The 27929-nt window shown below is 36.1% G+C and overlaps 1 protein-coding gene across 1 annotated transcript; it reads right to left on the bottom strand.

Moving 5' to 3' along the window:
* Positions 1–79: 79 nt before the first annotated feature.
* Positions 80–24298, bottom strand: tasp1 (taspase, threonine aspartase, 1). The gene is made up of 14 exons (XM_028007587.1): positions 24095–24298; positions 23422–23623; positions 22679–22746; positions 21450–21518; positions 20979–21099; positions 19969–20053; positions 19814–19893; positions 19556–19662; positions 17395–17514; positions 15378–15456; positions 10696–10806; positions 7418–7525; positions 6562–6635; positions 80–944 (listed from the first exon to the last, which is right to left on the bottom strand). The coding sequence occupies exons 2-14, from the start codon at positions 23549–23551 to the stop codon at positions 852–854; spliced, it is 1245 nt and encodes a 414-aa protein (XP_027863388.1). The 5' UTR covers positions 23552–23623; positions 24095–24298; the 3' UTR covers positions 80–851.
* Positions 24299–27929: the final 3631 nt, after the last annotated feature.

Raw genomic sequence — 27929 nt, 5'->3', positions numbered from 1 at the left:
AATAAAATGTGATTTATAAATGACAAGTAACAGTCGTCACTCTCAAAGCACTCGGCTTCCTCCTTACAGATCAACACTCTAACTACAGGGTAAGAGAAAGTAGCTCATTCTAGACATGCAGTATTTATATATGCACATTTTATAAAAGAAGCAAAACATTCAATGCCTGAAATGATAGAAAATAAGCATTATGCTCTATTTTAAATAATGCTGGAGTCTTAACAGTACAGGTGGTTACATAACAAACTAATGCATTTTTTATTATTGTTAAAACCCCAAGGCTCTAAATTATTGCAAGCACAAATCTTGAGTAGCAGACAGTTCAAAAGGTGCACTTTTACATATTTCATTTATTGTTGTTTGAAAACAAAAAATATCCTGGATTTGAAATTTATAAAAATGTGAAAATAGTCACATCTCTTCTGCAACACAATATAACATCCACCCTGTTTCCCTAGATTATAGCTTGTGTACAAAATGCAGGGATGTATTAATTATCTGGGGGGACAAAGTATCAAAGAAAAGTAATGGTACATCAATATAATGATGCATCAAGTTTATTCCAGGTGACACTGGAGAGCTTGGAGGGTAAACTGGCATAGAATGCATACTGGAGGCCGGCAACGGCAAAGGGAAGTCTTATAAGTGCACTAAGTAGTAGCTATCGCTCATCACTTCTTCCTGAACACCTGTTCAAACAAAGAAAGCTTATTATCTCTGGCATCGCAAAGGTTGTGGGAAGTTAGGGATGCTGTTCATATTTGTGAGTGCATGTATGTGCATTGTCTGAGTATGTATAGGAGTATTGCTAAGGAAGCCCCGAAGAAGAGAGAGGGAAGAGGGAAAGCGGTTCAATCCACGATGCCCATCAGCCGACACACCCCTCCCTCGATGGCCAAAGACTGGCCAGGAACCGTTCCAGGAGGCAATCTGGATATGTGAGTCTGCAGACAACAAATAAAAAACACTTTTAAAAGTCTATGTATATTTTAAGTACAGAGTGACTCACACCAGGCTTCAATTCTAATTTGGTTTAACGTAAAGGTGCCAAACTCTAGCCCACGCGGGTGACTTTAGATGCCTCCTTTCTCTGACACACTTGAACCAAATGAATGGCTCATTAGCAACCCTCTGCAGAGCTGAATGACCTGCTGATGAGGGAATTCAGTCATTTGGTTCAGGTGAGGTGGAAGGGTGAAGTCTCTAAAATATACCACTGGTAAAACCTACATTCCAGGGATTGTTTTTGAACTGGAAACAATCCCTGGAAACTCTTCAAATGAGTGAGTAATCAGTAAATCACAACACAAAAAGCAATGAGGCTCAAACTTGGAAACTTCAACTCAAAAACTGGGAGATATAAACCTCTATTCTACTGGTTCTACTTCTCACTGTTTGCCACGGAGAAGTATATTACCAGTTAACTCCAACCATGTTAATTCATGAGCTACAAGTAGGCAGTGTGTGTCCAAATCAAGCTATGTGGATATCTTTAGTAGTGTTATGAGTAATTTTGCATGTCATTTCTAGAAGTTGCAAAAGTTAAAAATAAAATAAAAATTACATTTTAATTTTCCTAAGGACAGTGAAGAGATGTATTTAGCAACCTTATTTTACCAAGCTGGGCCAGAAAGAAACTGGGAAAATAAATGACTAACAAAGACAATTATAGCAAATAATCCCTCATATAATAATAATAATAATATCTCATTTGGATAATATTTGAAAAAAAAAAAAAAACACAGAAAAGAGAAACTGAATCACAAGAACTCAAAACGTGCACATTACAGAAACATATACACTGATAGATAAAAAAAATTATAACTGTTCTTTTTCTTCTTCTTTTTTATGGCGGTTGGCAAGCAACTTACTCATATGCATTACTGCCATCTACTGGAATATAGTGTGGATCGGGATGCTACATATATATTCTAAGCTATAACTGTTTCATTTAACTGCTTAATTTAAATAATTTTGGACTGTTTATGTAATGTCAAGAGAATACAAGTTTGCATTTATTTTAATCTGTGGAAGTGTTCTAGAAACTTGCCATGTGTGATTAGATCCCCTGAAGATATTCAGTCAGTATTTGTCAAATTTGTATTTGTACTGATTCTAGTCAGTATTTAGAATCATGTTTTTTTTTTTTTTTTCAATTTGAACTGAATGAAAAGTTGAAAGAAAGTCACAAACACAGCTGTGAAGGCATGAGCGATACGTCCATCTGAGGATCACAGGTCATCGACCCCCCGTGTGCCAATAATGGCTGTCATCCTCCTTCCTTTCTCTTGGCAGAAAGGCTAACACTGATTCCTTTCCTCTTGGGAGAGAAGAAAATCAACTGATGAGTAAGGCCACTGAGCTGGTCCCACATAATTCATCCAGATGCAAGAGTTGACTGGTGCTGTTTGGTGTTGGCTCAGACTATTCCCTTGAGCACCTCGAGGGCAACTGTCACTACAATGGGACAGCAGCCAGACAAGGCCAACCACACATGGCAATACTCTCAGGGGGCCATTATGCCTCGTACACGTCTGAGTTCATCTTCTTCCCTTCATCTTGTGAAAATGAGGTTAAAGGAAGGTCTAATTTGAACTGCTCGATAGGAGTCATGATCAACTTAAACTAAATGTTTTCCTTTTGATGTTTATAACAAGTGGGAAACAGTTTTCACACCAAATACTCCACTGAAAATCCCCACAGGGCACAGTTAACTGGCTTTTTGAGTTCATAAGGCTAACAGACAAGACAGCTTAAACCTATAATATATTTACACCAGTACTGTATATGTAAGAACTGTGTCCTGTTAAAAGCTACAAGGTCAAGTAATAACGCTAGTCTGACATAAACAACTCAAGATACAGAATCTGAAAATACAAGAAAAGAAGAAAATATCTAAAATGGGATGTTAATTTTATAAGATAGAAAGGGCAGCATTACTAAGCAGCAACAATCAGGGGGGGTTTATAACCAAACAAGTGAGGAAAACTGTTTTACAAAAACATTCATTGAGGATAAAGGGGAGGCTTTACACTTCATAAAAGGAGATTAACATGTATTTCAAGCAAATATAAAAATGCTTCTCTAATGGCTTTTTTTGGCTAGTAATACCCCAAATACTGATTTTTAGAGCTTTGTTCTTAGCTTGGAAAAAAATGCAGGAAATGTTGAGTAAATGTTGCACATTATGCATTTATACAGGCAGCAGTGCTGCAACATGTCTGGGACAAGTCTGATTTTCATTTAATCTCTGAAAACAGCTTTGAGCACAATAACATTACTCTGAAAACAGCAACAAGTGCCTAAACAGACTAACTCTCTTGCTTTTACTCACGTTAAGGAGGGTATTTCAACATATATGAATGGCAAAAAACCTGCTTTAAAAGCTCTGTCTGATACACTGGTGGCCTTTGGAAGCCAGCCTTGAAAATGGCACCACCGTATATAAAATGAGGGGTCACCTGGTACCGCAGAGTGCAAGGTCCAATTTCTGAAAATAGATTGTTTTGATTTGTTTCAAAAAGAAATTGGGAATACAACAAATGGATCTGCAGCCACTTATTGGGAACACAGAAAAGGATTGAGTGAGTACTCTTACTTTCCTGAGAAATCCTAGTATGGAGGAAATGTATGAGAGCTTTGCAAAAGTTCTTGTTTGATTCCTGCACATTTGTTGCAGTACAAGAGCAAGCATAGGCAACCATAGAACCCATCGATGGATTGGCAACCACTGGTCGTGAAGTTTTTCTCTTCATTTTCACTAGGAAAATTAGTTACTTTAACATGATCGCACAAAAAAAAAAAAAAAAAAGTTGATTTCATGGGAATCAAAAGCCCAAAATGACTTTAGGGCTAAATGACATGTCTGGAAAATAACTTTTGACAAACTTAAAGAGTTTGTATAGCATGCTTGAAGGCGTTCTATCATATCTGTCATAAACAACATGCTCAAGCCCTATTTGAAAAGAAAAAAGTCAAAATATGATAAAATGTGGCTTTTAGGATTGTCAGTGGTGTCAATTTTAACATTTCCTTCACAGGATAACACTGCTATTGACCAACAGAGAATTTCTGCTTAAGAAACTTGCAAAAATTCTGCGTAAAAAAATAACTTCAAAAAAGAGCAAAATAAAGTAGAAAAGAAAGAAGGCATGCAAACCTGTTTACAACTTGTTACTCGATGACCAAAGTAACCACATGACAGGACAACAGCTGTGTCAAAATATAGCATGGACAGGACAGCTCATTGTTCAAATGTTTAAGAAAAACAACATTCTTTGTTGACATAAATGTGTTTAAGAGTTACAGAAGCCACACATTAACACCACAGTGTACACGAAAGCATAAATGTAGCTCTGTAACCAAGCTCTTGTTTTTTTGTTGTGGTTTTCAGATTCTTTCCCTCTTAGAATAACTACAAAGACAATCATATGCTATTTTAACTTTTAACTCATTGAAAGATGAATAATAAAAAAGTATTTTTTTAAAAAAATACAAAACAAATAATATCCAGAAAAGCATGCATGCTTTTTTGATTTTCTCTGGCTTTACACAATTGAAGAAGAAAATCTTCATAGTGGTTAAGATGTAAAAGAGGAGAAAACAAAGCTATGGTGGTAGTGTTGTCATTCTTTGTCTTTATTCAACCGAGGTGATCAGAAAACAAAATTCAGTCTAAACCAATGGTTTGTAGCTTTGCAAAAACATAATCTGATGCCCTGAAGTTAATTCAGTGTAAATTCAGGTGAATATTTGAATAAAACCAGATGCTCTTTTTCATGAAAACACTGGTTGTGTCACAGTAAAAAGTGGAGAGACAAGAGAATGACTTAACAGATATCTGATAGAAATGGGAGAAATATAACACAACCGTACAAGTGCCTGACAAGGCATGCTAAATCAACATTGTTAGCTGAGATGTAGAGAAAATATGCACCAGATTGGCCTTGACCAGAAAATGTTTGGTCAGAAACCAAAACGTTCACTCTTTTGTCCTACTAGGAAACCCACCATGTTAAGTGCTTAAAGACTAAATTGAAAACACTCTTTAGTGTGAAGTCTGTTACTAAAAGAAGACTCAAATGTTGCTTTTTAAAAATTTTGTTAGTCATGGTAAAAAAAAATCTGTTCAATCACAACTGGCTAAAGTGATATTTTACAGGTCAGAAATGTCCCCTATGTACAATGTTGCTCTGTCTGGTTTTCTACGAACACTAAGCTATCTGAAGCAAAAACAAATCAAAAGACACCAGAAACCCAGGGACCTCTTTACTAAATACTCATGCTGCTGTGTAAAAGCACCTTTCATGTTTTATCACATTTAATCAGAGAAAGATGAACTCTGGCTGGGCAGAAATGGTCAGCTAATAGGAATGGAAGGAATGTTTGAAGATTCACAGCCAAGGCAGTGAATGTCTGAGCTCAGAAAACTGTGCATGAAAACATGGTGTGAGAAATACATGTTTTGCAAGATTTTTAGTTATTTTAAGCTTCATTTTGTTTTAATACAAGGTCTTAGGACAACACTGGCACACTTTGTTCCAGGCTACTTCTGCTTTTACTCTTCTCTAACTTCGAGTTTGAACATTCCCACAGATTTACCATCAAGGTCATGGCCATGCAGGTGGCACTTCGTGGGCCTCTATAGCAGACCACAGCAGCTGGGACTGCAGTCTGAACGCTTTAAAGTTCCTATCTCTTGCTATTTGAACTTCATCTGACAGGAGAGAGAAAACAGATGCTGTTCACCATGGTACCCCCTTAATGAACGTATGTAGGCACTGAGCAGAAAACATCTCTGGTCCCAGCTGGGGATCAGCGAGGGAAATCTTGTTTGCGCCCGACGAGGGAGCATGACGGACAGAAAAGCCAGCTGCTCTGGTGTGCAGATGGCATAACACAAGAGGCGCAGCTCAAATCCCACAGTCGCCCTCCAGCAGAGGCAGTGTGAGGTTTGGTGGAGCAGCTGTGATCCTGGCTGCGCTCTTCAATATCAAAATCACCACTGGTCCCTGAAGAGGAAGTGGACACCCGGCCCCAGGAGATTCAGAGATGGCTGACTCCTAAAGCTGCACTCACTTTACGCAAGTAACTTTTTACTGTTGAATGTGAATAGTTTGGAGGCTATTCAAGCACAAATCATGAATTTGTAATGAAATAAGTGTGCTTTATTTTTTAAAGTACAAAAATCTTATTGGTGCATCTCTACTAGTAACAAAACACTTGGGTGAGGATGAAGGTTTTCCGAGGATATTACTAAATTGCAGCATAAAGTTCACATATAACCAAGGTAAGAATAAGAGCATGTCAGGAACATTAGCAAACACTGCTTGCACTACAAAATAATTGAGGATTTTGTTTGTTTTTTCTTTACATTAAACAATTGTAACACAGGAGTTATTTGACTTTTATAAACCAAAAAAGTATAATATTACTAACATTAAGCTATTTTAAAAAAATCTTTTTTTAATCTGTAAAATGTTTATGGAGGACAACTGTTATTAAATATATTATATATTAATATTAACATATTTTACATTATCTGGCAATTCAAACGCTCACCTTTGCTTTGCTGTCCTGGGCAGACATGTAGCCAACACACATGCTCTCTGTGGTGTGACTCCACAGGAACTCCACTGCGAGTGAACAATAAAAACATAAAACAGGGCTAAGCTTATCCAGAATAAATAATATGAGGCAGTCTTTTAGCATTCAAATTCACAAAATGTACATAATTTGAAAGGCCTACAACATATTACACAAAGACACAGAAGATTAGAAGCAAATCTTGATAATGGACCATGTTACCTTTCTAATGTGAAGTACGTGACATGCTGCTAATTCCTACATCAACAGTTATGAAGTCAACCAATCAAGTTTATTTATATAGCACATTTCAGCAACAAGGCAGTTCAAAGTGCTTTACAGAATAAAAACACAAAAATAAACAGCCATAGCAGACACCACACCGTCAACAATGGCGAAAACCAGTAAACATTACATTTTGCCAAGTGCCAAAGTAGTGAGAAATGGTCACAACTTTGAAAACATTTCAACCTGATTTTGATCTTAAGATCTCAGCCTAGCAGAAAGAGACGACTCCGTCTCAAAGCTGCAGGTAGAGAAACCAGATCCATGAATACAAACAGTCAAACTGAGCAGTTCTCAGAAGGAGCCACTTGTGCAAAGATTAGCAGTTGATTCCAAAGTGGGAGGTCTGAGTTTGAATCTGAGATGAAGGGGGTGAAACCAGAGCCTGACTGCACAAGTTAAACCCCAGACCACCAGCGAGGAAAGCCACGGCATCTCCTCCCACTTTTACTTATTCAACCAATCGTTCATTTTTTATATATTCACAGTCAGAACTGGTGTTAGAGGAATGGATCTGTGTACAGAGATGAAAATATTAATGCTTTACCCATTGCAGCTTGAATATTTGGAGATGGCTGTGCTTCCACACATCTGCAGCATCTCAAGACAATAACTCCACCCAGAACACGATCTTCACTGGCTAGAAACGGTGAGCCTAGAAACATAAAAGGCCAAAATATTTATTTGTGTCCACACGGCATCTCTTTCAATCAAAATTTAGAAAAAAATTTAGAAAGAAATACACAAACAAAGAAACAAAAAAGGACACAAGACAATAGCAGATTGATCTAATGCCTAAACTGTGCAGTGGGTATATAATTGATGAATAATAACCCAAACAGTCTCAACAGCCAGCAGCTGTTTTTATTTCCTCAAATATTAAAACGTAAATATGCTTCACCACTTTTTGTTGTTAGTTTAACTTCTGTATAGGATTTCTAGACCCTATACTTGTTGACCCGACCGCAATGTTGGGTATCAGTGACCTAACCAACTGAAAATAAAGAGACTTACCAATTTTTTGTGTTCTATTTTCACAGAAAACCCTTTATTCTGAAAAGTTTTAAGATAACAGTAAGTTTCGGTGCATAAAAAACTTTATGTAGCTGCTAGAAGTAAAAGGTGCAAATAAGCTATTAATCAGACAAATCATAGGCCGACATTGAAACGTAAACGGCTCTCATGTTCAGAAAGGATTCACTTTTATTAAATCATAACTACCACAAAATGTAAATAAGCTTTAAACTTGAAAAGATTTCCTTGAACAATCAGTCCTAAATGTGCCCCTAGCATTGGGTTAAATCCAGGAGTATTGAACTTCAGAGGCATATTTTTTCTGCCTGACTTTTTGAAACAATTATTGAAACCTTGGTGTGGACTACACATAACCCAATCCCTTTAATCAAATGAAAGGGATTTATTGAAAACCTTTCTTCCCCGTTTGAGTTATTTGCTTTTTTTTAGCCAAGTTAAACAACTGGAAATGATTATTCTCTTCTGATGCAATTATCCTCTTTAGGAGTCTGCTAAATAAAAATATTTCACTGCCTTCATGTGGGCAAAATAAAAGGGATAATGACAGGTAATATAACTATTGTATGTGCAGTAATAACAAAATTAACAGGGTAAATAGTTGTCCCACCTCGCATTAAAAAACCAATTGGAAAAAAGAAGCACCTAATTTGTTGCATGATGAAACTGCAAGGGCTGCACAGTGGCGCAGTTGGTAGAGCTGTTGCCTTGCAGCAAGAAGGTTCTGGGTTCGATTTTGGCCCGGGGTCTATCTGCACGAAGTTTGCATGTTCCCTGTGGATGCGTGGGTTCTCTCCGGGTACTCCGGCTTCCTCCTGCAGTCAGGTTAATTGGTCTCTCTAAATTCTCTCTAGGTGTGTGTGTGTATGGTTGTTTGTCATGTCTGTCTCTGTGTTGCCCTGCGACAGACCGCCTCTCGGGTTACACCCTGGACAACGTATTCCGGAACGTTAGCTGGAGATAGGCTAGTAAAAGAAACAGACTACAAAACTCTTAAAACAACAGCAAGAAAAGTAAACAATAACAATAATAATTAAAATATCCTGTGCTCTTTAAAGTGCTCTTTTTGTGTTCTTCAAAAACGTTGACGTTGGCTCAAAAGTCTCAGTTTGGGCTGGGAAACAGAATGGTATGTGTTTGTCACTTCTACTTGCTAAAAAGTCCACAATGTAATTTTTGGTTTTGGTTGCAGGACACAGAAACACCCAGAATTTACCTTGTGAGAGTTGTCTTCAAAATAACAGCAGTGTGTTTAAAAAAAATGAGCAAAGCTCAACAAGGGTTATTTCAACATATAAAGGCACTGGGAGAACTGTACTCTGATCTGAGACAAGACCTGGAGACTACTTCACATTCTCCTTCTACAGGTGATACTCTTGCCTTTCAGTGTTTAACCTTGCCTTTCTCCTACACAAAGCTATTGGCTGAGCTTTTTGGTGACCAACTACATGTGCTCTTGTTCATGTTAAGGCCTTTTAAATCATGCTAGATGTGATTCTCTCCTAAAAGGAGCTCCTGTTGCCATTAACTCCTTACTTTTCTCTGAACTAGAAAGTACTCCTGGAGTCAGTGCTTCTGTTTTTTTGTGTCTTCTCTTTCTAACACTCTTAAACACCCAGTTGGCAGATGCATATTCACGCTGAGTCAGGTTCTGGTCCTCATAGATGTTTTTAGCTGCTTAAGACCAGTTTTTCCTCTCCACTGTTGCTACATGCTTAGTAAATATGATTGATTGCTGCAAAGTCAACAAGACAATGCAAGTGATTGTTTACAGTCAATACATGTTTGTTCAGGAGGAATGAATGCCACAATTCAATGACTGCAATTTCCTGGGTTTTCTTAGATGGCAAACTTTTGTAAACTAATTTTAACAAACTTAAATTGACTGCATTGTTTGATAACTAGTATCAATTGGAATGAATGCAATTATTGTGGGATCTGTCTGTATGGTTCTTTGACGGTCACAAAGAAGAAACAGAAGAACTGAATGCTTTCCATGTTAGTGAAAAGTAAAACGTTGATAGACGCAGAGCCAGGGTGAACCGTCTTTCCGGACTGAATTCCTCCCTACCTTCCAAACTGTAAAGAGAAAAAAAGGCTAATTATGGCCCTAATAATTAGTGAAACAAGTTTGACATTTTTATTGTCTTAACATATAAAATCTGATGTATATGGCTTCAAAGACGTTTAGTCAATTTTAGCCCATCATGTAGCTTTGATTAAGTTGAGCTGCCATAAAGATTTATGGAGCTGTGTTTAAACCTGATGTGAATTCAGACAGAAACATGAAATAACTTCAAACTGACCTCAGTGTTGGAAAACAAATATATCACAAAGCCAGACATAGATGGACTTTCAGAGGCCAGAACAAGGCTGAAACCACCACATGTATCCACTTGTGTTTTCTTTGTTTCCTCTGTTCTAACAAAGACTGGTCATTCACTGCACAGCAAACACACTTAACGAGGATCTCTAAAACTAGCCACCTCAGGGAATCCAGCAAAATTACACCTTCGAATAAGCACGCAACAAAATGTGCATGTCTTCTTAAATCTTCTGCGGCTGTCGTCTGTGATGTGTGGAACATCAGTTTACTATTTAACAATAAAACGTTAAAAGTTGTCTCTTTTGATTCTTTTTTTAAATGTTTCTGGTGGTTCACTCATTCTTCATGAGGAGGAACATCTGCTTGTTTGATTCCCTCAATGCATTTGTCAAAAACGTAGCATTGTCTTGCAGAAAATGTGTTTGTTTGGAAAATAGTGGTCATCAAGGCACATGCGGGTGACTCACTGATGAACTTGTTTTGCATAGCCTCCAGCAGCGCTTGGTGGGCATCTTCAGACTGCATGGCAGCGGAGCATTCCCGAGCCAGCATGGTGCGAATCAGATGCTCTCCACACCCTGACAAAACACACACAGCGAAAATCAAATGTGGTCAACATTTTGAGTTGTCATAGATTTAGACTATAGTCTTCTTTAAAAAATTAGAATATATATCCTGATGAGTCTCGTTTGTCAGATTAGAAATAGCTTTTGAAATTAAGCAAGTATTAAACATACTTTTCATTAAGTCCACATTTCCATTTTTAAAAATAGTTTTTATACTGGTCTAACCTTATTAGCGGTTAGCAAAAAATTATTACGATATAGAAATAAAGGAGCTAAAACATCCATCTTTGCCTAATTATTCCATATAATGAGTTTTACTTGGTGAGGGAGTTACTAAAAAAAATATCTCAACAATATTCTAATATACTGAATGGGTATATGGCTTTTAGGTCAAATTAACTCTGAGGCTTTAAGAATAAGTTTGAATTTTTCTTTACTCCAAGTGGAGCAATTAGAAATCAAACACAATTCTCCACATTCTTTATCTCAATATTGTAGCTTTTTCAGACTTCTAATTTCTTGTATTTTTTTTAATGTGCATAATTATTTGGCTCTAGTAGCTTTTTTATTTAATAGTGAAGCTACAAGAAAGCAGGTCGTGAGAGAGGGGGAAGAGATGTGACAAAGGTCAGCGGGCTGGGACGGCCACACCCAAAGAGGATTTAGGCCTCTGTATATGGGTTGCGCAGTCTTCACCTGCACCACAGGCGTGCTCTCTTGTAATTTTTATAATTCAAAATAACTACCTAGAAATCTCTAGAATGGCAATTGGTTCTTAGGTTTGAAATTTTTCACAAATAATTAAACACAAAAACTCTTTTAGCTGTGAAATAAGGGATGAAGTATCCAAAGCTGCATTGGGATACCTTTAAAAGTTTCTGAACATTGGCATCATTATTTAGATTTTTTTCTAAATGCAGAAAACTGCAGTCTTGGTGCTTGGTTTATCATTTTCATTTCAATTGAAGGTTAAGTTCAGTTCAACCAGAATTCAATGTTGTCCAGTGACCAAACAAGTAGTGAATTGGGTCTTTTAGGATTGAGAGCAGTGTTTCTCAATTCCGGTCCTCATATGTTAGATGGGTCTCTGTTCCAGAACATTGAGTTAGTATGTGAAAAACCAAAATACCAACGGGTGAAACATTAAAATCAAGGTGTGATGTCGCCAATCAAATATAAAACACTTGAACTCCACTAAACATTTTTAGACTATTAAAAGAGTCTTTATCATAGACTCTAATATTGCTAAAAGGAGCAGTCCAGTGAAAATTATGCCAAAACGTTGGCACATCAACTTCTAAAATCAAACTGACAAACCTTGGCAAAAAAAAAACAAACATTTTTTGACATTTTCAAGTTGAAGACCTATTGTGGGGGAAACCATTGTGATAACTTGTCATGTGGTGTCTGTACATTATTTAGCCATTAAAATCATCTCTGGGAAAAAATCTGAGCATTATGCAAAGTCACAGCATTTTTCTGTTTGTTTTCCAGTTGGTCTAATTAGGGATGGGAGAGTCGGATTGCAACCTAAAGTCAATCTCCAGAGCATCCAAAGGATTTTTCAATGGGATCATTGTCTGGAGTCTGTGGTACACTAGTCATGCATTTAAATACTGTCTCGTCTTCCCTTAACCACTTAAAAAAAGAAAGAAAAGCAAAACGAATCTTGGCATCGTCATCCTAGAATATGTCTCTGCCATCATCACACTGATGAAAGAAACAGGCTATTCAACAGATCCTGGCAGTCAACTCAACACAGTTTTAAGACACATAAAGTTGTCGAATACAAATATTTTCTACCATAGTCATCCCAGATTATGCTATTGTCCCCCAAACCTTTCCAAAGTAGACATGATGATTGAAATATTTATTTCATTTTTACACTGTTACATCACTTGAGTAAGAGAAAAACAAGACAGACCAAGCAGGCCACAAGCTAACTTATTACTGAAACTTTTAAATATTTCTTAATACTGTATATACTGTATTGTTGAAGAAATAATATTCTTGCTTTTCTCGTATGCAAAAAATGTTTTTTCATTCAGCCAGCTGATTTGCTATTTGAAGCAATATGTGAGGGATGGGCACTACTTGCAACCATAGAGCCAGAAAAAAATCTGGTCACTCTCGCACCTACTTTAATATCTAGCTAAAAAGACTTTTAATTAAAGACTTAAGATGAAAGAACCGTTGTAGAACTAAGCGGGAAATATATAAAGCAAGTAGTGAGCTGGACAATCACTACTAAATAATTTGTTTTCAATTTAATGTTATTTACCAAAAGCAAGAGAAAGTATTAAAAAAAATTATGACATTTTTGACTCCATCGCTTAAGACACATTGCAAATCTCTGAAAAGTAAAGGATATGATTACATAGAAAAATGAATAGGAATCGGAAAGTAAAAATAAAACCCCTTTGATGACACAGCACTTGTGAAAACTCATATAAAGGCTGAGGAATAATACAGCCTCATTGTTTCTGTAAATACGAATTAAGGCTCCCATAAACCTCCAGGTAACTACAACAGAACAGAATGCAGGTTAGTAACTATGCAGGCCAAGTGCCTGGAGGGATTTCTAGCTCTTGCTAAAGCAAAGGAGAGAGCTTCTCTCGCCATCTACTCTGCAGTTTACTAAAGAGCCTTGCAGAAGAAAGGAACCAGAGATTATCAATGTGGCACGAAGAGCTGGATATAAAATTGAGACTTGCAACACAACAATAAATGAATAAATGAGATAGTAATTGCAGATGAAATCTGCTTCTAAGCTGATGCCTCAGTGACCACAGCAAAGCCAAGACCAGATGAAGTAATAAAACTATGACCCATATGAGCCACATATTATAAATCTGACTAAATCGGAAAAAGGGAAGAGGAGGAGTAGGAAGAGGTGGTGGAGGAAGAATTGTGTGTGGCTCTTTGTCAAATGAAAAAAAGGAGTGACATGAAGGGTAAGGTTCACGCTCCTTGTGACAAATTAAAAAATATTGTTTTTCTGTTTCTTTTGATGGAAACGGCTTTCAAGTTGGGAAATGAAAAACAGGTGTTGAGCTGGAACCCACATTGTGCTTTTCAAACCCATAAGACTGGCTTTGTGTTGGTTACATCAAAGCAAAGAAGCCACAATATAGTAAGACAGGGTGAAGCGAAAATACACACAGGGAGGAGGCATATGCACTTGATCTACTGAGATAACAGACCGACACCAACCTTCACTAACACCCTGCTCAGATGCTGCTCGGGAAATGCAACAGGTACAGAACAATCAGCTGAAATGCATAAAAAACTACCACCTCTAACCTGCAGATAGAGAGCCTCTGTCATCTTGTTTGATCATCTAGAGAGTGATATACCAACCATATTTAAGAAAATTACCATGATCTGCCAGCAAGTTTGGAGTGATTCTTGTTAATTACTTTGAAACAACCAAATAATTGCAGTGGATCACACCATCAAGTTAGCTCTGTGAATAATTCAGGACGTATTAGAGGTTCAAGTACATAAAGCTCAAGCTGAAGCCTGTCTGATCAACTCAGCTCATCTGCACTGAGACGCATTAGGCTACAGATCCACATCAAAAGGCTTCTAATGTTCCCCAGAAGCTATGCTGGAGACATCTACACATCTTAAAAGAATACAGCCTTAATTCAAAACCAGACTGCATTGACTTGATTTTTAAAACTAAAAGGAAAGCAGACTTACAGCTGTTCAAAATGCAATAATCTACTCAAAAGAAGGAAGATTGTTTTCTGGAAGGTGAGTTTTTCTTGACTGGAGATGACCTATGTAGGTAAAAAGCTGTTACCTTAAGTCAAAGAAAGGCAGGGCTTACTTTACAGAGATTCATTGCAATGTTTGTCATTTTACCACCACAAATAACCCCTGAATTTATTTAAATTTCGTCTGATAAACAATACAAAGTAGCACATACTTCTAAAGTGGAAGGTAACTATGTGCAAGTAATAGTCCCCTTGAGTCAATATCTTATAAAACCACTTTTCTCTGCACTTCCCTAAAACCTACCAAGGTCTCTCTCTACCACCTTTATACATCTGAAATTGATAAAGACCAATATGTGGGTCATATTACATACCTGGAAAAATAAAATGACATGTTTTTTCACAAATAAATAGAAATTTAAGTCCCAATAAAAAGATCCCACATGAAGGTTAAGTCAAATATGATCATTTAAATGTAGACAACTATTTTTAGTGAGTTTCCCATTATTGCATTCAATCCACACCAGTTCTCCTAGTATATCTACAGCAGGTGTCCCATGTCAAATGTCACTAAAAATCCACACAGCTATGCAATGCACCTGGCATGCAGCTGGCTAACCATGAGTGGAGTATGTTGACTCAATCAGCTCAGGAAGTGACTGATGTGAATCTCTCAACAGGAAAATTTAGAGGTCATCCGAAAGCAATGTCAAACTTTTTTAGCCTTGAGTCAGTCTATTAACTCATATTATGGCCAAAACAAAAAGATGGGCCAGTGGTAAACAACAGAGCCACTGCACTGGGATATTTTAGCACAAACTCCTGAGGAAATGCAAAGTTGTGTAGAACAAGAGGTTATACCTGAGGTACTCACTGCTGTAGAGTAAGAGTTCATGTTACAGACGTTTTCAGCCCAGCAGCCACATCCATAATGAGCAGCCTAAAATAAAAACAGGGAGAAATAAAACTGGAAATTAAGAAAGGGTTTGCTGAATTAGCTTTAATGGAAAACTATTACCAACTCCTAAATGTTACCACCGGCATAAAAACAAGAAAGGAAGACTGTAGCAATTATTTCAACCTAATTAGCAGGCCCAAGACTCAGGGCTGAATATGAGCATAAAGTTTGCTAATTAGCTTGAGGCAAACAACGCTACTAACTTTATCCATTCAAATTTCATGTTGTAGCCATTTTTCAGTTGTCCTACATTAAAGAAAAGAAAAACCCAGGACTACTTGTTACTGGCTCAAAGTAAAACATTTACTGTACACACGTTCGCAACCATGTTGAACAAAAACATTTAGTATGCTGGTAAGTTATTTTCTCATTAATTTAGGCAATATGCATTAGTAACCAGAAGTTTATTTGGGTTATTACATCAGGCTGAGGCAGCGCCAGACTAAAATAGCAAAGGAAAAAAAAAAAGGTGAACAGAAAGCTGTAAGACTTCAGTGGTAACAGCTGTTTGCTGAAACATCCAAGCTGCTGTGTTTCGGCTTTCCAAAAGTGCATTGATCAGTAAAATTTTGGTGATTGTGGAACATAAAAATAAACTAAATGTTTGCCAGGAGGAGATCTTGTTTGAGAATTAGAGATACAACAACAAGCACTTGGTGGCTCCTTGCATGATTTTATGCTGTGACCTCTCAGTCAGAAGCTAAACATAATCTTTTATGAGATTATATAAATCTAGATTGATTGTTGTTATCCATAGAGCTCGAAAGGAAAAGAGAATAGGTTAAAATCTGTATTGTTAGATTAGAGTTTGATGAAATTGTAGAAAGAAAATGGGTCACAAAGGTCTGACCGTTGCATCTCTGCTATTCAAGAAAAAAAAAAAAAAACACTGAAGGGACCATAATAGTTTCCCAGTGAACCCAGCATAAACAAAAAACAGACCTGTTGGGATGTTCTCTTCTGAAACTATAAATGAAAGGCAGTTATCTGGCGACAGTCGACATCAAAGGCAGCATTTTAGAGAAGGCCATCATGTCAAATTGAATGGTCATACTGGAGGAAATGTTCTGCTTTGCTGCCCCAGAGGCCATGGCCGTCAGATTCAACTATGAATTATCCATTATATCTAAAGCAGCAATGAATCCAAATGTTTCAGTTGAAACGGAAGATAGTGGTTATGATCAACACCAAAAGATTACAAAAATCTTTTGAGTCATGAAAGTCTAGATCTGTAAGAAAAGCCAACATCAAACTAGGGAACAAAATATATCTGTTTACTTACATATATTTCAAAATGGACAAGTGTATTTTATTTATATAACTTTGAACTCTCTTTGTACCCCTTCCACATCTCCATTTTTCTTACATTACAATCACAAACCGTCATGTAAAATTTTTCGTGGCAGACCAACACAAATTACAGTTTATTATTTTAGAAGAATGACAACAATAAATGGATTTCAAAATATTTTTTTTTAAAAATAGCCAAAAAACGTGCCATGTATTTGCACAGAAATGTGGTTATTGAACCTGTCAGGGGATGCAAAGACTTGCATCCCCTTATGAGACTGGGATAAGGATTCTCCTTTCAGCAAGACATGCAACTCTCAACCTACAGCCATAGCTGAAATGAAATTCTTACAAAATGTCCCAGAAATATATACAATTCAGAATCTCTGATAGAGCTTGAAAATTGATATTTTTTAAAATAGAATTTTTCCAGCTCTACCAAACCTTACACTGACATTTGTGGTTGCGGCGAAGCAGAATAGGAAAAAATATAGGCGTATTAATGCTTTTGGAGAGCACTGCATTTTTCTGAGTTGTGTGCTTACTTTTTATAACAGAAACAAGTGTATATATATTAAAAACAAGCCACTATGAGAATAAATGTATCACGATAGAAGAGGGTGATCCTACCTGGCCAACCCTTCCAGGATGTTTCATAGCTAGGCCTCCACTGGACACAGCTGCAGCCACGTTCCCCTCTGAGTCGACCACAACAGCTCCGACTGTGTCAAGGCACCCTGAGCCGTTTTCCTACATCACACCAGGAAAGAAAAACTATTTGCGTGGATGGAATAAAATGAACACAAATGAAAATAATTACCTAAAAATTTCGGCAACAAAAAATAAATAGCGAATCATTCAGAGTCCACAAAAGACAATACTTTGAATATTTACAAAATAGGCAAGGACATCACGAATTCCCTTCCTCCCCTTTTGTCTTTAATAAAAATGCTTTGCTGTAATTTAAATTGACTCTTTCTTTCCCTGATTACGGTTTGTGTCGGAAGTGATTTGTCTGTGATCAATCCACAGTGGATGATGAATAAAAATCTGGATGTGAAACGTGCAAATCGGCATCGTAACATGTGATCACAATTCCACGTTCACCAGAACCTAAATACCCTGATTAAACTTTGGAATAAAAAGGAAAGAAACAAGAAAAGAAAACAATGTGAGGCTTTTTCTCTTCCATCATCTGCTCTCTTGAATCAGTCATCTCTCTGGGGTTGTAAGACCAAAACGAGGCCAGAGCCAGCTATTTCAAAATTAAAAACCATTGTGCAATACAGCATCCGTGCCTTTCAGTTCCACTGTAAATGATGGCTCCAAAACATGGGAAAATAAAAATTATGTCAATATGTTTTAGACTCCTTGGAAATTTTAACTATACACCATCAGTACACAGGTGTTTCTTGTGCCATGAATGAGAATGAGGAAAAGAGGAAAGATTTTATTGCTTGGCAACGAGTCAGGAAGGCATAAAAAGAACATTGTGCACAAAATTAAAAACAGGCAGCTGAGGCTATGTTTCTAATAAGTTGTTACTTTAAATCTGGTAATTTCCTTTTAAATGTCAACTTCAAATTTAAAACCAAGAATAATTTCTTAACTGCTGTTAACTGCATCAAATAGTCACAAATTAATCTTCCAACAGGTCACGCATTTGGAAAAGAAAAACAAACACTTCCTTTGGAATAACAGCCATTTGACATAAAGATTCATCATTGAATCATTGGTCACTTGAATAAACAAGCAGCCCATAAAAGTTATTTGTTTTCTTTTGCACTGAACATTTTGTGAGTGAACTATGTTGTAGGTTTACTAAACCAAAATACGATTAAAAAGTAATTCCGATGAAGTTTGTATGCTACATGTTTATTTACGTTGCACAAGATTCGCATGTGAATCAAGACAAACGTTCCCACCCTTTTCTATCACCGCTTCCATTTGCAGGGAGTTCATAAGAGAACGAACATTTTAACTGATTCAGTAAATAGTGACAGGCTACCAAACTTTACACCATGTAGTGTAACATCCATAAAACAGAAATAAGTAAGATATAACAAAACAACAAGAACTAGAATAAAATGAAAGAATAGAGGCATATATTATTTTTTGTCATTTAAATCCTGTTAATTCTACAACAGTAAAACTTGTGGTGTGCAAGAATTTATTGAAATGAAACCATTTTACTTCTCACTAGTTAGACTGTTCAATAAAGAGAACATCAGGGTACAGTACTGCCTTTCTGCTCAGCTATGTCTTCACTACAACAGACCAGTACAGCGCTCGCTATACTCACCACTCTGCCTATTGATCTCTGGCTCCATTTTTTCCTAATTTCCCTTCAAATTACCAGTCACTTATGTCAAATTATACACATTTGATTCTTTTTAGCTCAGCCATTTGAAATCTGTGGTCTTTTAACATGAACGTTGTTTTTTTCCATACTCCTTCCTAAAAGACCTGGCAATATACAAGCAAATTGCTAGATTTACACAATTTGCAGTTGTGATGTTAAATGCAGCTTAAAGTCAAATGTAGTCGTACTCCTGGCAGATTGAGATTTAAATTATTTTCACTCAACAAATAAGTTCATTTCTGGAGAGGAAATGAGACTTTAGGAGACAGTTTTAGAACTTTCTAGACTTTCATAGGCATCCTCAAGTTTCTTCATAGCAAATAAACATTTCTCCTTGAGTTTCATGATGAATGGATAAATGGTTGAGTTGTGTGGAAACTCACTTCTAGTCAAATGTTCCCTTTTGTCTTTGATAAGAAAAAAACTCACGTTTTCACTTGATTGTCGTCTTTTCTTTGTCTGGTTTTGTCCTGTGTCCATTTTCTCTGCTAGCTCCATCTTTCGCTTGTTCCTCTTGTATGCAGATAAACTGAACTCTGGATGTGACAAAATAATGTGGCCCCAATTGCATCCATTTATAGTAAAGCGAGTCTTCTTATTTCTTTTAAGGTGTGTTGGTTTATTCACTGTCAAATACAAATTCTAAGATTTTTTTCTTATGTTTAGAAATAATTCAACAATACTCACTTGTTGCCATTTTCTCTGAAGGGCATGGAGGTATTCCATGTCCCACTGCCCAATCATGTGCTCCTCGCCCCACCAAAAAGCTGCAGAAAGACAGTACAATTAACAAGAGGGAAGTGCTAACATTCCGATCTTTGATCATGAGGCTTGATAGTCACCAGGGTGGTATTCTGCCTGCTGAGAGCTTCCCTTTCTGTGCTTCAGTCAAGAGGCAGCTTGCAACTAAGACGGGGTTTTTTATACCTGAGAAGAAAAAAACAAATGAAGTCTTTCATTTAAGCAGAGCATTACAGTGTAATGAATTCATTGAGTTACATGCCTTACAAACACATTTAAACCCCTTCAGTCTTCCCAGAGTTTGTTAAAATACAAGCATAAACTTTGAACTACTTTTTATGACAAACTAACACAAAACAGTGACGGACGATGATGGTTGCACATCTCCCTGAACAAACCCCTCAGTGATACATGGTGATGATGGCAGCGCCATGCTGTAGAGATGCTTTTATTGAACAGGAATTAGAGAGTAGACCTAGTCAGAGTAGATGGGAAGATGGATGGAGCTAAATACAAGAGAAGTCCTACAGAAAACCTGTTGTAATAGACTTCAGACTCTTTTCTAAAAAAAACAACCTTTTTCTACAAGAACAACAACCCTAAACATGCAGCCACGGCTACAATTGAATGGCTTAGAACAAAATACTGTATATGCATGTTTTTGAATGACCTAGTCAAAATCTAAAGGTAAATTCAATAAAGAATATATTTCAGATTCTCTTCACCCATTCAGATTAAAGTATTTTTGGAAGAATTGAAACTTCACTATAAAATCTTTGTGAAAATGCAATAACCTTTGTGTTTGGAAAATAATAAAAATGGAAAGATGTCTAGAGATGTGAATAGTCATGTAAGGAAGTAAGAGTCAGTAAGAGAAAATGCATAAAAACTATGCAGTAAAGATGCTACAAGTGTACAAGTGTAGTTAAAATTTAAGGCAAATCAAGATGTGGAAATACAGATTTATAAACAGCAACATAACATTTTTTTTGTTGTTTTTAAGATGTAAAAATTTGTGTATAAATCCTGTGGTATGTACAGCTGCAGTTGTTTGAGAGACTGGAGAGGATATCAAAACACATATATTATATATTATATAGTAGAAACTAACCACTGATGGCTCCAACTGAGCCAAAATGAAGCGACTTCCCGTCCATGATACTTGCATCACATTCAATTTCCCCCGACAGATTAAGGTTGGAGCCCATGCCAGCATTTGTAAAAGGAGAGTCCTGAGAGTAATTAAACCAAGGGGAAAGTAGACAAAAAACAATATCTAGATCAGGAAAATCATTTAAAGAAAGGAATGTTGCTTAATATTTAAGATAATACCACAACAGAGTTTACTCATTTATAATCTACTTCTAAAAATGAAATTGTCAAAATATTTTTTTTTGTGAGCTAATATGTAAGATAATATCTTTTGTTAAGGTATTTTCTAGTGTTTATTGTGATAAAAGCGATGACAAAAAAAGCATGTACAATTTCCTTGAAGTTTTAAATAACTATATGTCACTTACTGCATGTCAAAGTCATACAAACCAGCTCGTTTACATTATAAAATGATTTTTATTCAACCAACCTCTAGTTCAACCAGGGCAGCAGTCACAGCTTCCACTGCAAGTGCACCTGCTCTCAATTGGTCTACAGCCTGGAAATAATAATAACTGAATTAAAACAATGAACAAATCACATCGCACCCATTCAGCGTTTGTAAAATTACAAACGCTGAATGGGTGCAATGCATTATCTTATTCTATAAATGTAGGTAAACACAATGCATCTAATGCAGAGAAACATAAACGTACCCTGTGTCTAAAGCACTTCTCTCTAAAGCAGCACACAAATGTTATGCAGTGCTAAAGAAAATGACCCTTAACACAAAGAAAACTTTTTAGGAATATTATAAACTACTTATTTGCAGTTGCAAAAATACATTTTCTAAGTCAAAAAATAAAACTGTGAAACTTAGCTCCTGGTCTGTATTGTGAATAGATGATATGTAAATCAGTCTAAACAGAAGTGGATTCTTGAAAACTATCTTGAAATGACAGAGAATGATGACTCTCTTGTGAGAACACCACAACCCTTCCCCAACAAATGCATGAAAGCATCTCAGCAGAACAGCCAACACAAATGTTGGAATTGTGCTGAAAATATATTGTATTTGTGGTTGACTTTAAAGAAATATATTTAGTAACATCAAACAAATAAAGAAGGATTTATTGCTTAATTGTACACTGACAATTGATTTATTAATTCACAAAGGCTGCCTTTAGACTTGTAAAGCTCTTCACAACCTGAAACGTAGCACGATAACTGCAAATTTGGGAAAACATTCTGTTTGAAAACAATAACCGTGGTGCTGCAATTTTAATATCAACTGAATATGTCTCTAATATGCCACAGATATACTCTTCTAGATATTGTATTTATTAACGCTACCTTTCAATAAGAATTCTACCATATGCTCTGCCATTTTACCAAAGTCCTTAGGACAGAGCAAAAATCCTGCAGATCACACCACAACAGCATTATGCTACAGCCAAGACAATTTGAAGTCCCGCTTCAAATTCTTGAAGACCAGGTTTCAGTAGTACACAGGCTTCGCTTCATAGATGCCACCACTTCTATATAGCATCAAGAATCCAATACAATGCCAGCTGTACCGCACAATAATAAACTAGTCCTAGCACACAACAGAAGACTTCTCCCAGTCTTTGTAAAGGCTATTGGATCTCCTGACAGATTTTTTGTTGCAAGTGAGTCTTTATGCAGGATAGGAACACAAGATTTACAAAGTAAACTTACCCGCTGGCAGGCTCTTTTACACACATGCTTATATTCCTTTGCCTTAGATTCAGAGTGGTAACCTGCTCCTGAAAGAAAGCAATCATTTTTAATTTTTTTAAAATTAAATCTAAGCAAATTACTCAATTACCTGTGATATATTTGGGATGTTGTATTAGATAAAAGAAAAATCTGAATGTATCAACATGCAAATATCCTAAACCCAATGCTATTTGGTGATAAAAAAAAAAAAATTGTTTTATTTTTTTTGTATAATTATATTGAGTTCTTCTAACAGGAGAGAAAAATAACAAGATTAGAAACATTGTGAAGTGTATCACATATGTACGGTCAACTTCTACGAACTTTAAAATAGGAGAAAAAAGTATGAAGAAAGAAATGGTGTGTCAGGATTTTTGCAGAATTATTAGTTTTTTTTTGGAGGGTGGTTGCCTAGTAAATAAAGGCTTCACAAGTAAATGATTTCTGTGACATAATTCATAAAGTAAGAGGTTTTATAAGTATAGGACTACAAAGACCAAGAAGGTTTAACTAACTGCATTAGTTCATATTCTATAATCTCTAAATTGTTTTGTTTTTTTCTAAACTTATCTCATTTTAACATTATGATTTTTTTCACCTTCATCTAATTGTTCGCGTGAATGTGTGATGGCTGAAACTAGTTGTTGCAAATGAAATGCCTTTTTGGAACTTAATAAAGTAAAGTGGATGTGTGTTTTTAAAAAAAGAAATTCCAGACTCACCTGCATGCACAAGGACAAATCCCCCAGCACATTTTGCCTTTTGACTCCTGCATGCTTCCTGATTGGACCAGGAGTTGGTCATCACAGAAGTAGGCTGCTGTTCTTCAGTACAATTAATTAAACTTTCCATACCCTCAGCATAACTTCACAAGCTTATCGTTGCCTGTCACGCTGCCTTAACAAAATCATTTTCATAGCATACCTGTGAGAGGACCAGAAATGTACACATTAACATCGAAATTTAAAAGTGGAATTATTTGACTGATTAAATGAACAATAAGAACTTCTTGCAAAGCAATGTGTATGTAGCACTTAGAATAAAATATTGTAATAAACAATCAGTGGTCTTTTAACAACCAAAACTGTTTTAAATCTGCATTTGATGGGTCGAATGCAATTTATTATCATAATTTGTATGAATAAAATCTGAAAAACATTAATTTTTTTTACGTATAAATGTACGTTATTAGTAAGTTTTTGAGCAGCGAACAATATTTTCAAGACATACACAATTTTCCTCATCATACTGCCATTCGTTTTTGTGTGTAATATTTCTGTTTTACGGATAAAAATACATAATGAACGAATAAGTTATTAAAACTTTAACAAGTTGTTTACTTTAGCGTGTTAACAAAAAGCTTGCTAACACAATAAGAAGATGCTTCCGACTTACAGTTCTCCCTCCTCTCATATCGGCGACAGAACTGGCTCCTAACCTTCAAATTACCGGACAAGGGTATAAAACACCTGAACAGTACCTGTCCTCATACTTTTAATCATTACAAACTTTATTTTTACTCTTTCGTACCCCAGAACAGCCCATGGCTAGTTAGCTGAAGCATACGGAAGTACTTCCGGGTTCAGAGGCTGGTTGCTAAGGAAGTGCGGTCTCCAAACACTGGCTCACGTGGACGAAAGGGCGCAAAACACCCATAATTCATCGAAACGGATGAATGTTAGACCATAGACATGTACATAGGAAACTGTTGCGATACAAAAAACGAAAGAAAATCACACATTCGGCATATTACAAGACGATATCAACATAATGAAACATAAATATTCACACTGGTTTCAGACAAAATCAATCTATTTATTAAAAAAAGAAAACACACTGGAAAGCATGTAAACATCAATCTTCAAAACTATCATAAAACACAATATTTCCAATGTTGGTAAAGTCTGACATATTAAGCATCATGACATTAAAAAAGAAGCCTTATGCCGAAACCAACAGCAACAGTTTGCATGAATATTGAAACTTTGAAATACTGGATGTTAATAGATTAAACTGTGTTAGAACTTTCATGAATAACAAATGCCTACTTTCGTTTAATATACCTAATTTTTTGAGAGTTGATGGATTTAAGTGTCTTCATTTATTTGTTATTTTATTTTCCTTTTAATCATGTAAATCACTTTGACTTGCCATCTTACTAAAAATGTGCTATACAGATAAAATTGCATTGCCTTACAGTATAGAAAATTGTCAACTTCTCACAATTTTGTGAGTAGGCTCACAATGGGCTCAACATACTTCATAATACAAGATATTTTTTTCCAGTCAAGAATGGATCAGCATGAAGCAGTTATGTCCCTAGTGGTTTGAGGAAGCACATAATTTGCAAGCATAAGTTGAGGAGCATAGGAAATTCTTCTGATTTTATGATTGTTATTTTAAATATGAAAACGATCTCACCACATTTTAATTCCTGCTGCTATTTCTGACCCGGAAGAACATTGTAATTCAGTTAATATTTAAAAATAGTAAATAGTTGGCTTAAAATGAAGTGTAAACCAACTATTTACATCTTTTATTTTTACTGTTTTTCAAAGAGAACATTACATAATAAAAATATTCACTATCAAGACATGGAATTAATGTGCTAATTGTTGTACTACCTTTGGTAAAAATAAAATTAAAAGATAAAAACACTCCTATCAAATGATGGTGAGTTAGGTTGTTTTTTTCCCCTTCATATAAAAGGTCCTTACAATCAAATGCCCATACCTTGTAAAAAAAAAACATAGGTAACAGAAACAGAAATTTTATATTTAACAGTTGAACTTCCAGATTTTGTGCCTGAATTTTATGCCTGAAACTCTAACCGAATCTCCAGTTGAAAGAAATATCTTTACTGGCCTTGACAATAGAGTTGTCAATTGAAGCTGTGGAAAGAACTTTAAAGTTCAGTCTAAGAAGTAAATCAACACTGAGTGTTTCAAAATGATTCTGTCTGCACCCTATCAGCTGTGTCTGGAGTTTAGAAAAAGAAAAAAAAAACTGAGAAGGGAAACACACTAAGACCAAGGAAGACTTCAAAGCGTCACGACTGAAAAACTGAAGCAATATGTCAGAAATGAAAGACAAATGTACAGAAGCAGCAGTTTATAAGAACTCAGCTGAGGGACAGATATAGTCAAGCATAAACAATCTTGAAAAATTAAAATAGAAGTAAACAAGGTAACATTGAAAGAAACAAAGATTGGGTGTGCTGTGGTGGCGTTGGGGATAGCGCGACTTTCATATAATGAAAGTAGGCTTGAATGAAAATGGCATTCAGTGATGAATTATGGATCTACACTGGTCAAGTAGATGAAATGATGTAAGAGCCTTCTCTCAGGGTTGTACTGCATCTGCAGCACTCATGCTACAAATCAAAAGTGCTTCACAGCACTTGCTTTGTAGTATGAATGCTGGTATGTTTCATCAAGAAACACAAGCCAACTTAATGACAGGTCTTAATACAATTTAACATTTTGGCTTGAAATGATAAAACAAGGTTAATGACATGGGTCCATCATGCCACGCTGGTCTTTCAAAACCAAATGAGAACATTTTCAGGCTTCAGTGCTCTATAAAACCATTCATGCCCCTTGAAAACAACACACACAAAAAAAGAAAAATCTCAACAAACACTTTTCAAGTCACTGGATTTTTTTTCCTTACCAGAATGCTAAAATTGGTTGCTTTTTTCTGAAATGTTTGATATGTTTTGGAGGGGGGTTTTTTGCAACAAAGTCCTCCGAAAGTAGTGACTCCATATTTTTTGTATGAAATTTCACAGCTTCACAGAAAAATTTATATTTATTGTAGATATGTTTAATTGCCACAATTATTCTGCACATATTGGAGCTCTATATTTGTATATTTCATAAACGATGGAGCAAGTAGTTGTGATAATCCTAAAGTACGCATCCTTCTGACAGCAAGGATGTCATTGCAGTCAATAATTTGTTTTGCCACAAAGATAGAGAGACTCAAGTTTTGTCATTGCGTCTCCTTCTCTTATATAAGGACATTTTCTTTATAAATGCAGGCTTTTATTTGTCACTTCTGTATATGTACACCATCTCCTAAACTTGGGCAACCTTGTTTTTATCTGGTAGAAAATATGTTATCTTCTTTTTTATATTCTCCATTTATTATTATTATTTACTCTGCAATTGTGTATGTAACATTTACAACCCAATGGGCCATTTTATGAGCTCAGTTCAACTACATAAAACTCATTTAGAGTCACAAACGTTATACGACCTTTCAAAAAAATAGGTTTTCATTCTTTATAAATATCTATTATTGGAACTTGTCATTTTTAAAGAATCTCCATTTGATTTCTATTTGTAGGTTTTTCAATAAAGAAAAGAAAATAACATTTTTGCAAAAGGTTATGATGATGGATTTACTTTCTTCTTCCATTCTGAAATTTATGGAAAATATGTTTAAATAAACCACAAACTAATTACAAAAAATAGATCTAAAAAGTGCAGTGGCGCAGTGGATAGCACTGTTGCCTTGCAGCAAGTCCAAAAACATGACTGTCAGGTTGATTGAACTCTCTAAATACTCCTTAGTGCATATATAACTGTTTGTTTTGTCTGTCTCTGTGTTACCCTGCAATGGACAGGTGTCCTGTCCAGGGTGTACCCTGCCTCTCGCCCGTCAGCCACTGAAGATAGGCACTAGTAACCCTTGCAAACTCACAAGGGACAAGCATGTAAGACAATGGATGGATAGATCTAAAAAGTATTACTTGTACTTTTGGTATCATTTGGTAGTGGAAATTCAAATGTGAAATTACTGATTCAAAAACTGCTCATATCTGCATTTATTATCATATCTTTAAAAAATTAACTGGCTCTTCACCATTTTAACCAAAAGCATTAAGAGCCATTGTGGAAGGTCCAAATACATATGGGTTTGAAAACCTCAATAGGAATTTGGTTTTATTTTTTCTCCAATTTTAGATGGGGCATAATCTTGCCCCAAAAAGGGCCTTGAGGTTCATGTTCTTTCTCAGAGACATGTTAAGCCTCAGGAGGGAAAGGCTAGACAACATTAAAAATCTATTGCTTCTGTCGTAATGTGCAGTGTTTGCTTTGGATCAAGTCAACAGTGATGAAAGGGCAATGTTCACTAGTTAACTCAAAGAGGGCTGAGGCTGAGGGTGCAGTGTGCTGAGGAGGGCCAATGAGCCTTAAGGGGACAGCATCAACATTGCATACCA

Source organism: Xiphophorus couchianus, chromosome 22 (genome assembly GCF_001444195.1).
Source record: "Xiphophorus couchianus chromosome 22, X_couchianus-1.0, whole genome shotgun sequence".
Lineage (NCBI taxonomy): Eukaryota > Metazoa > Chordata > Actinopteri > Cyprinodontiformes > Poeciliidae > Xiphophorus > Xiphophorus couchianus.
The sequence above is the reverse complement of the archived record's forward strand: the minus strand, read 5'-3'. Positions and strand labels throughout refer to the sequence as shown.

Coding starts and splice junctions, on each gene's coding strand:
- tasp1 (XM_028007587.1), bottom strand. CDS start 23,551: ATGGAAAGTTTAATTAATTGTACTGAAGAACAGCAGCCTACTTCTGTG. Junction 20,054..20,978: donor CTCAGTTGGAGCCATCAGTG/GTTAGTTTCTAC, acceptor TTTTCTTCTCAG/GTATAAAAAACCCCGTCTTA. Junction 19,894..19,968: donor GCAGGCAGAATACCACCCTG/GTGACTATCAAG, acceptor GTCTTTCTGCAG/CTTTTTGGTGGGGCGAGGAG.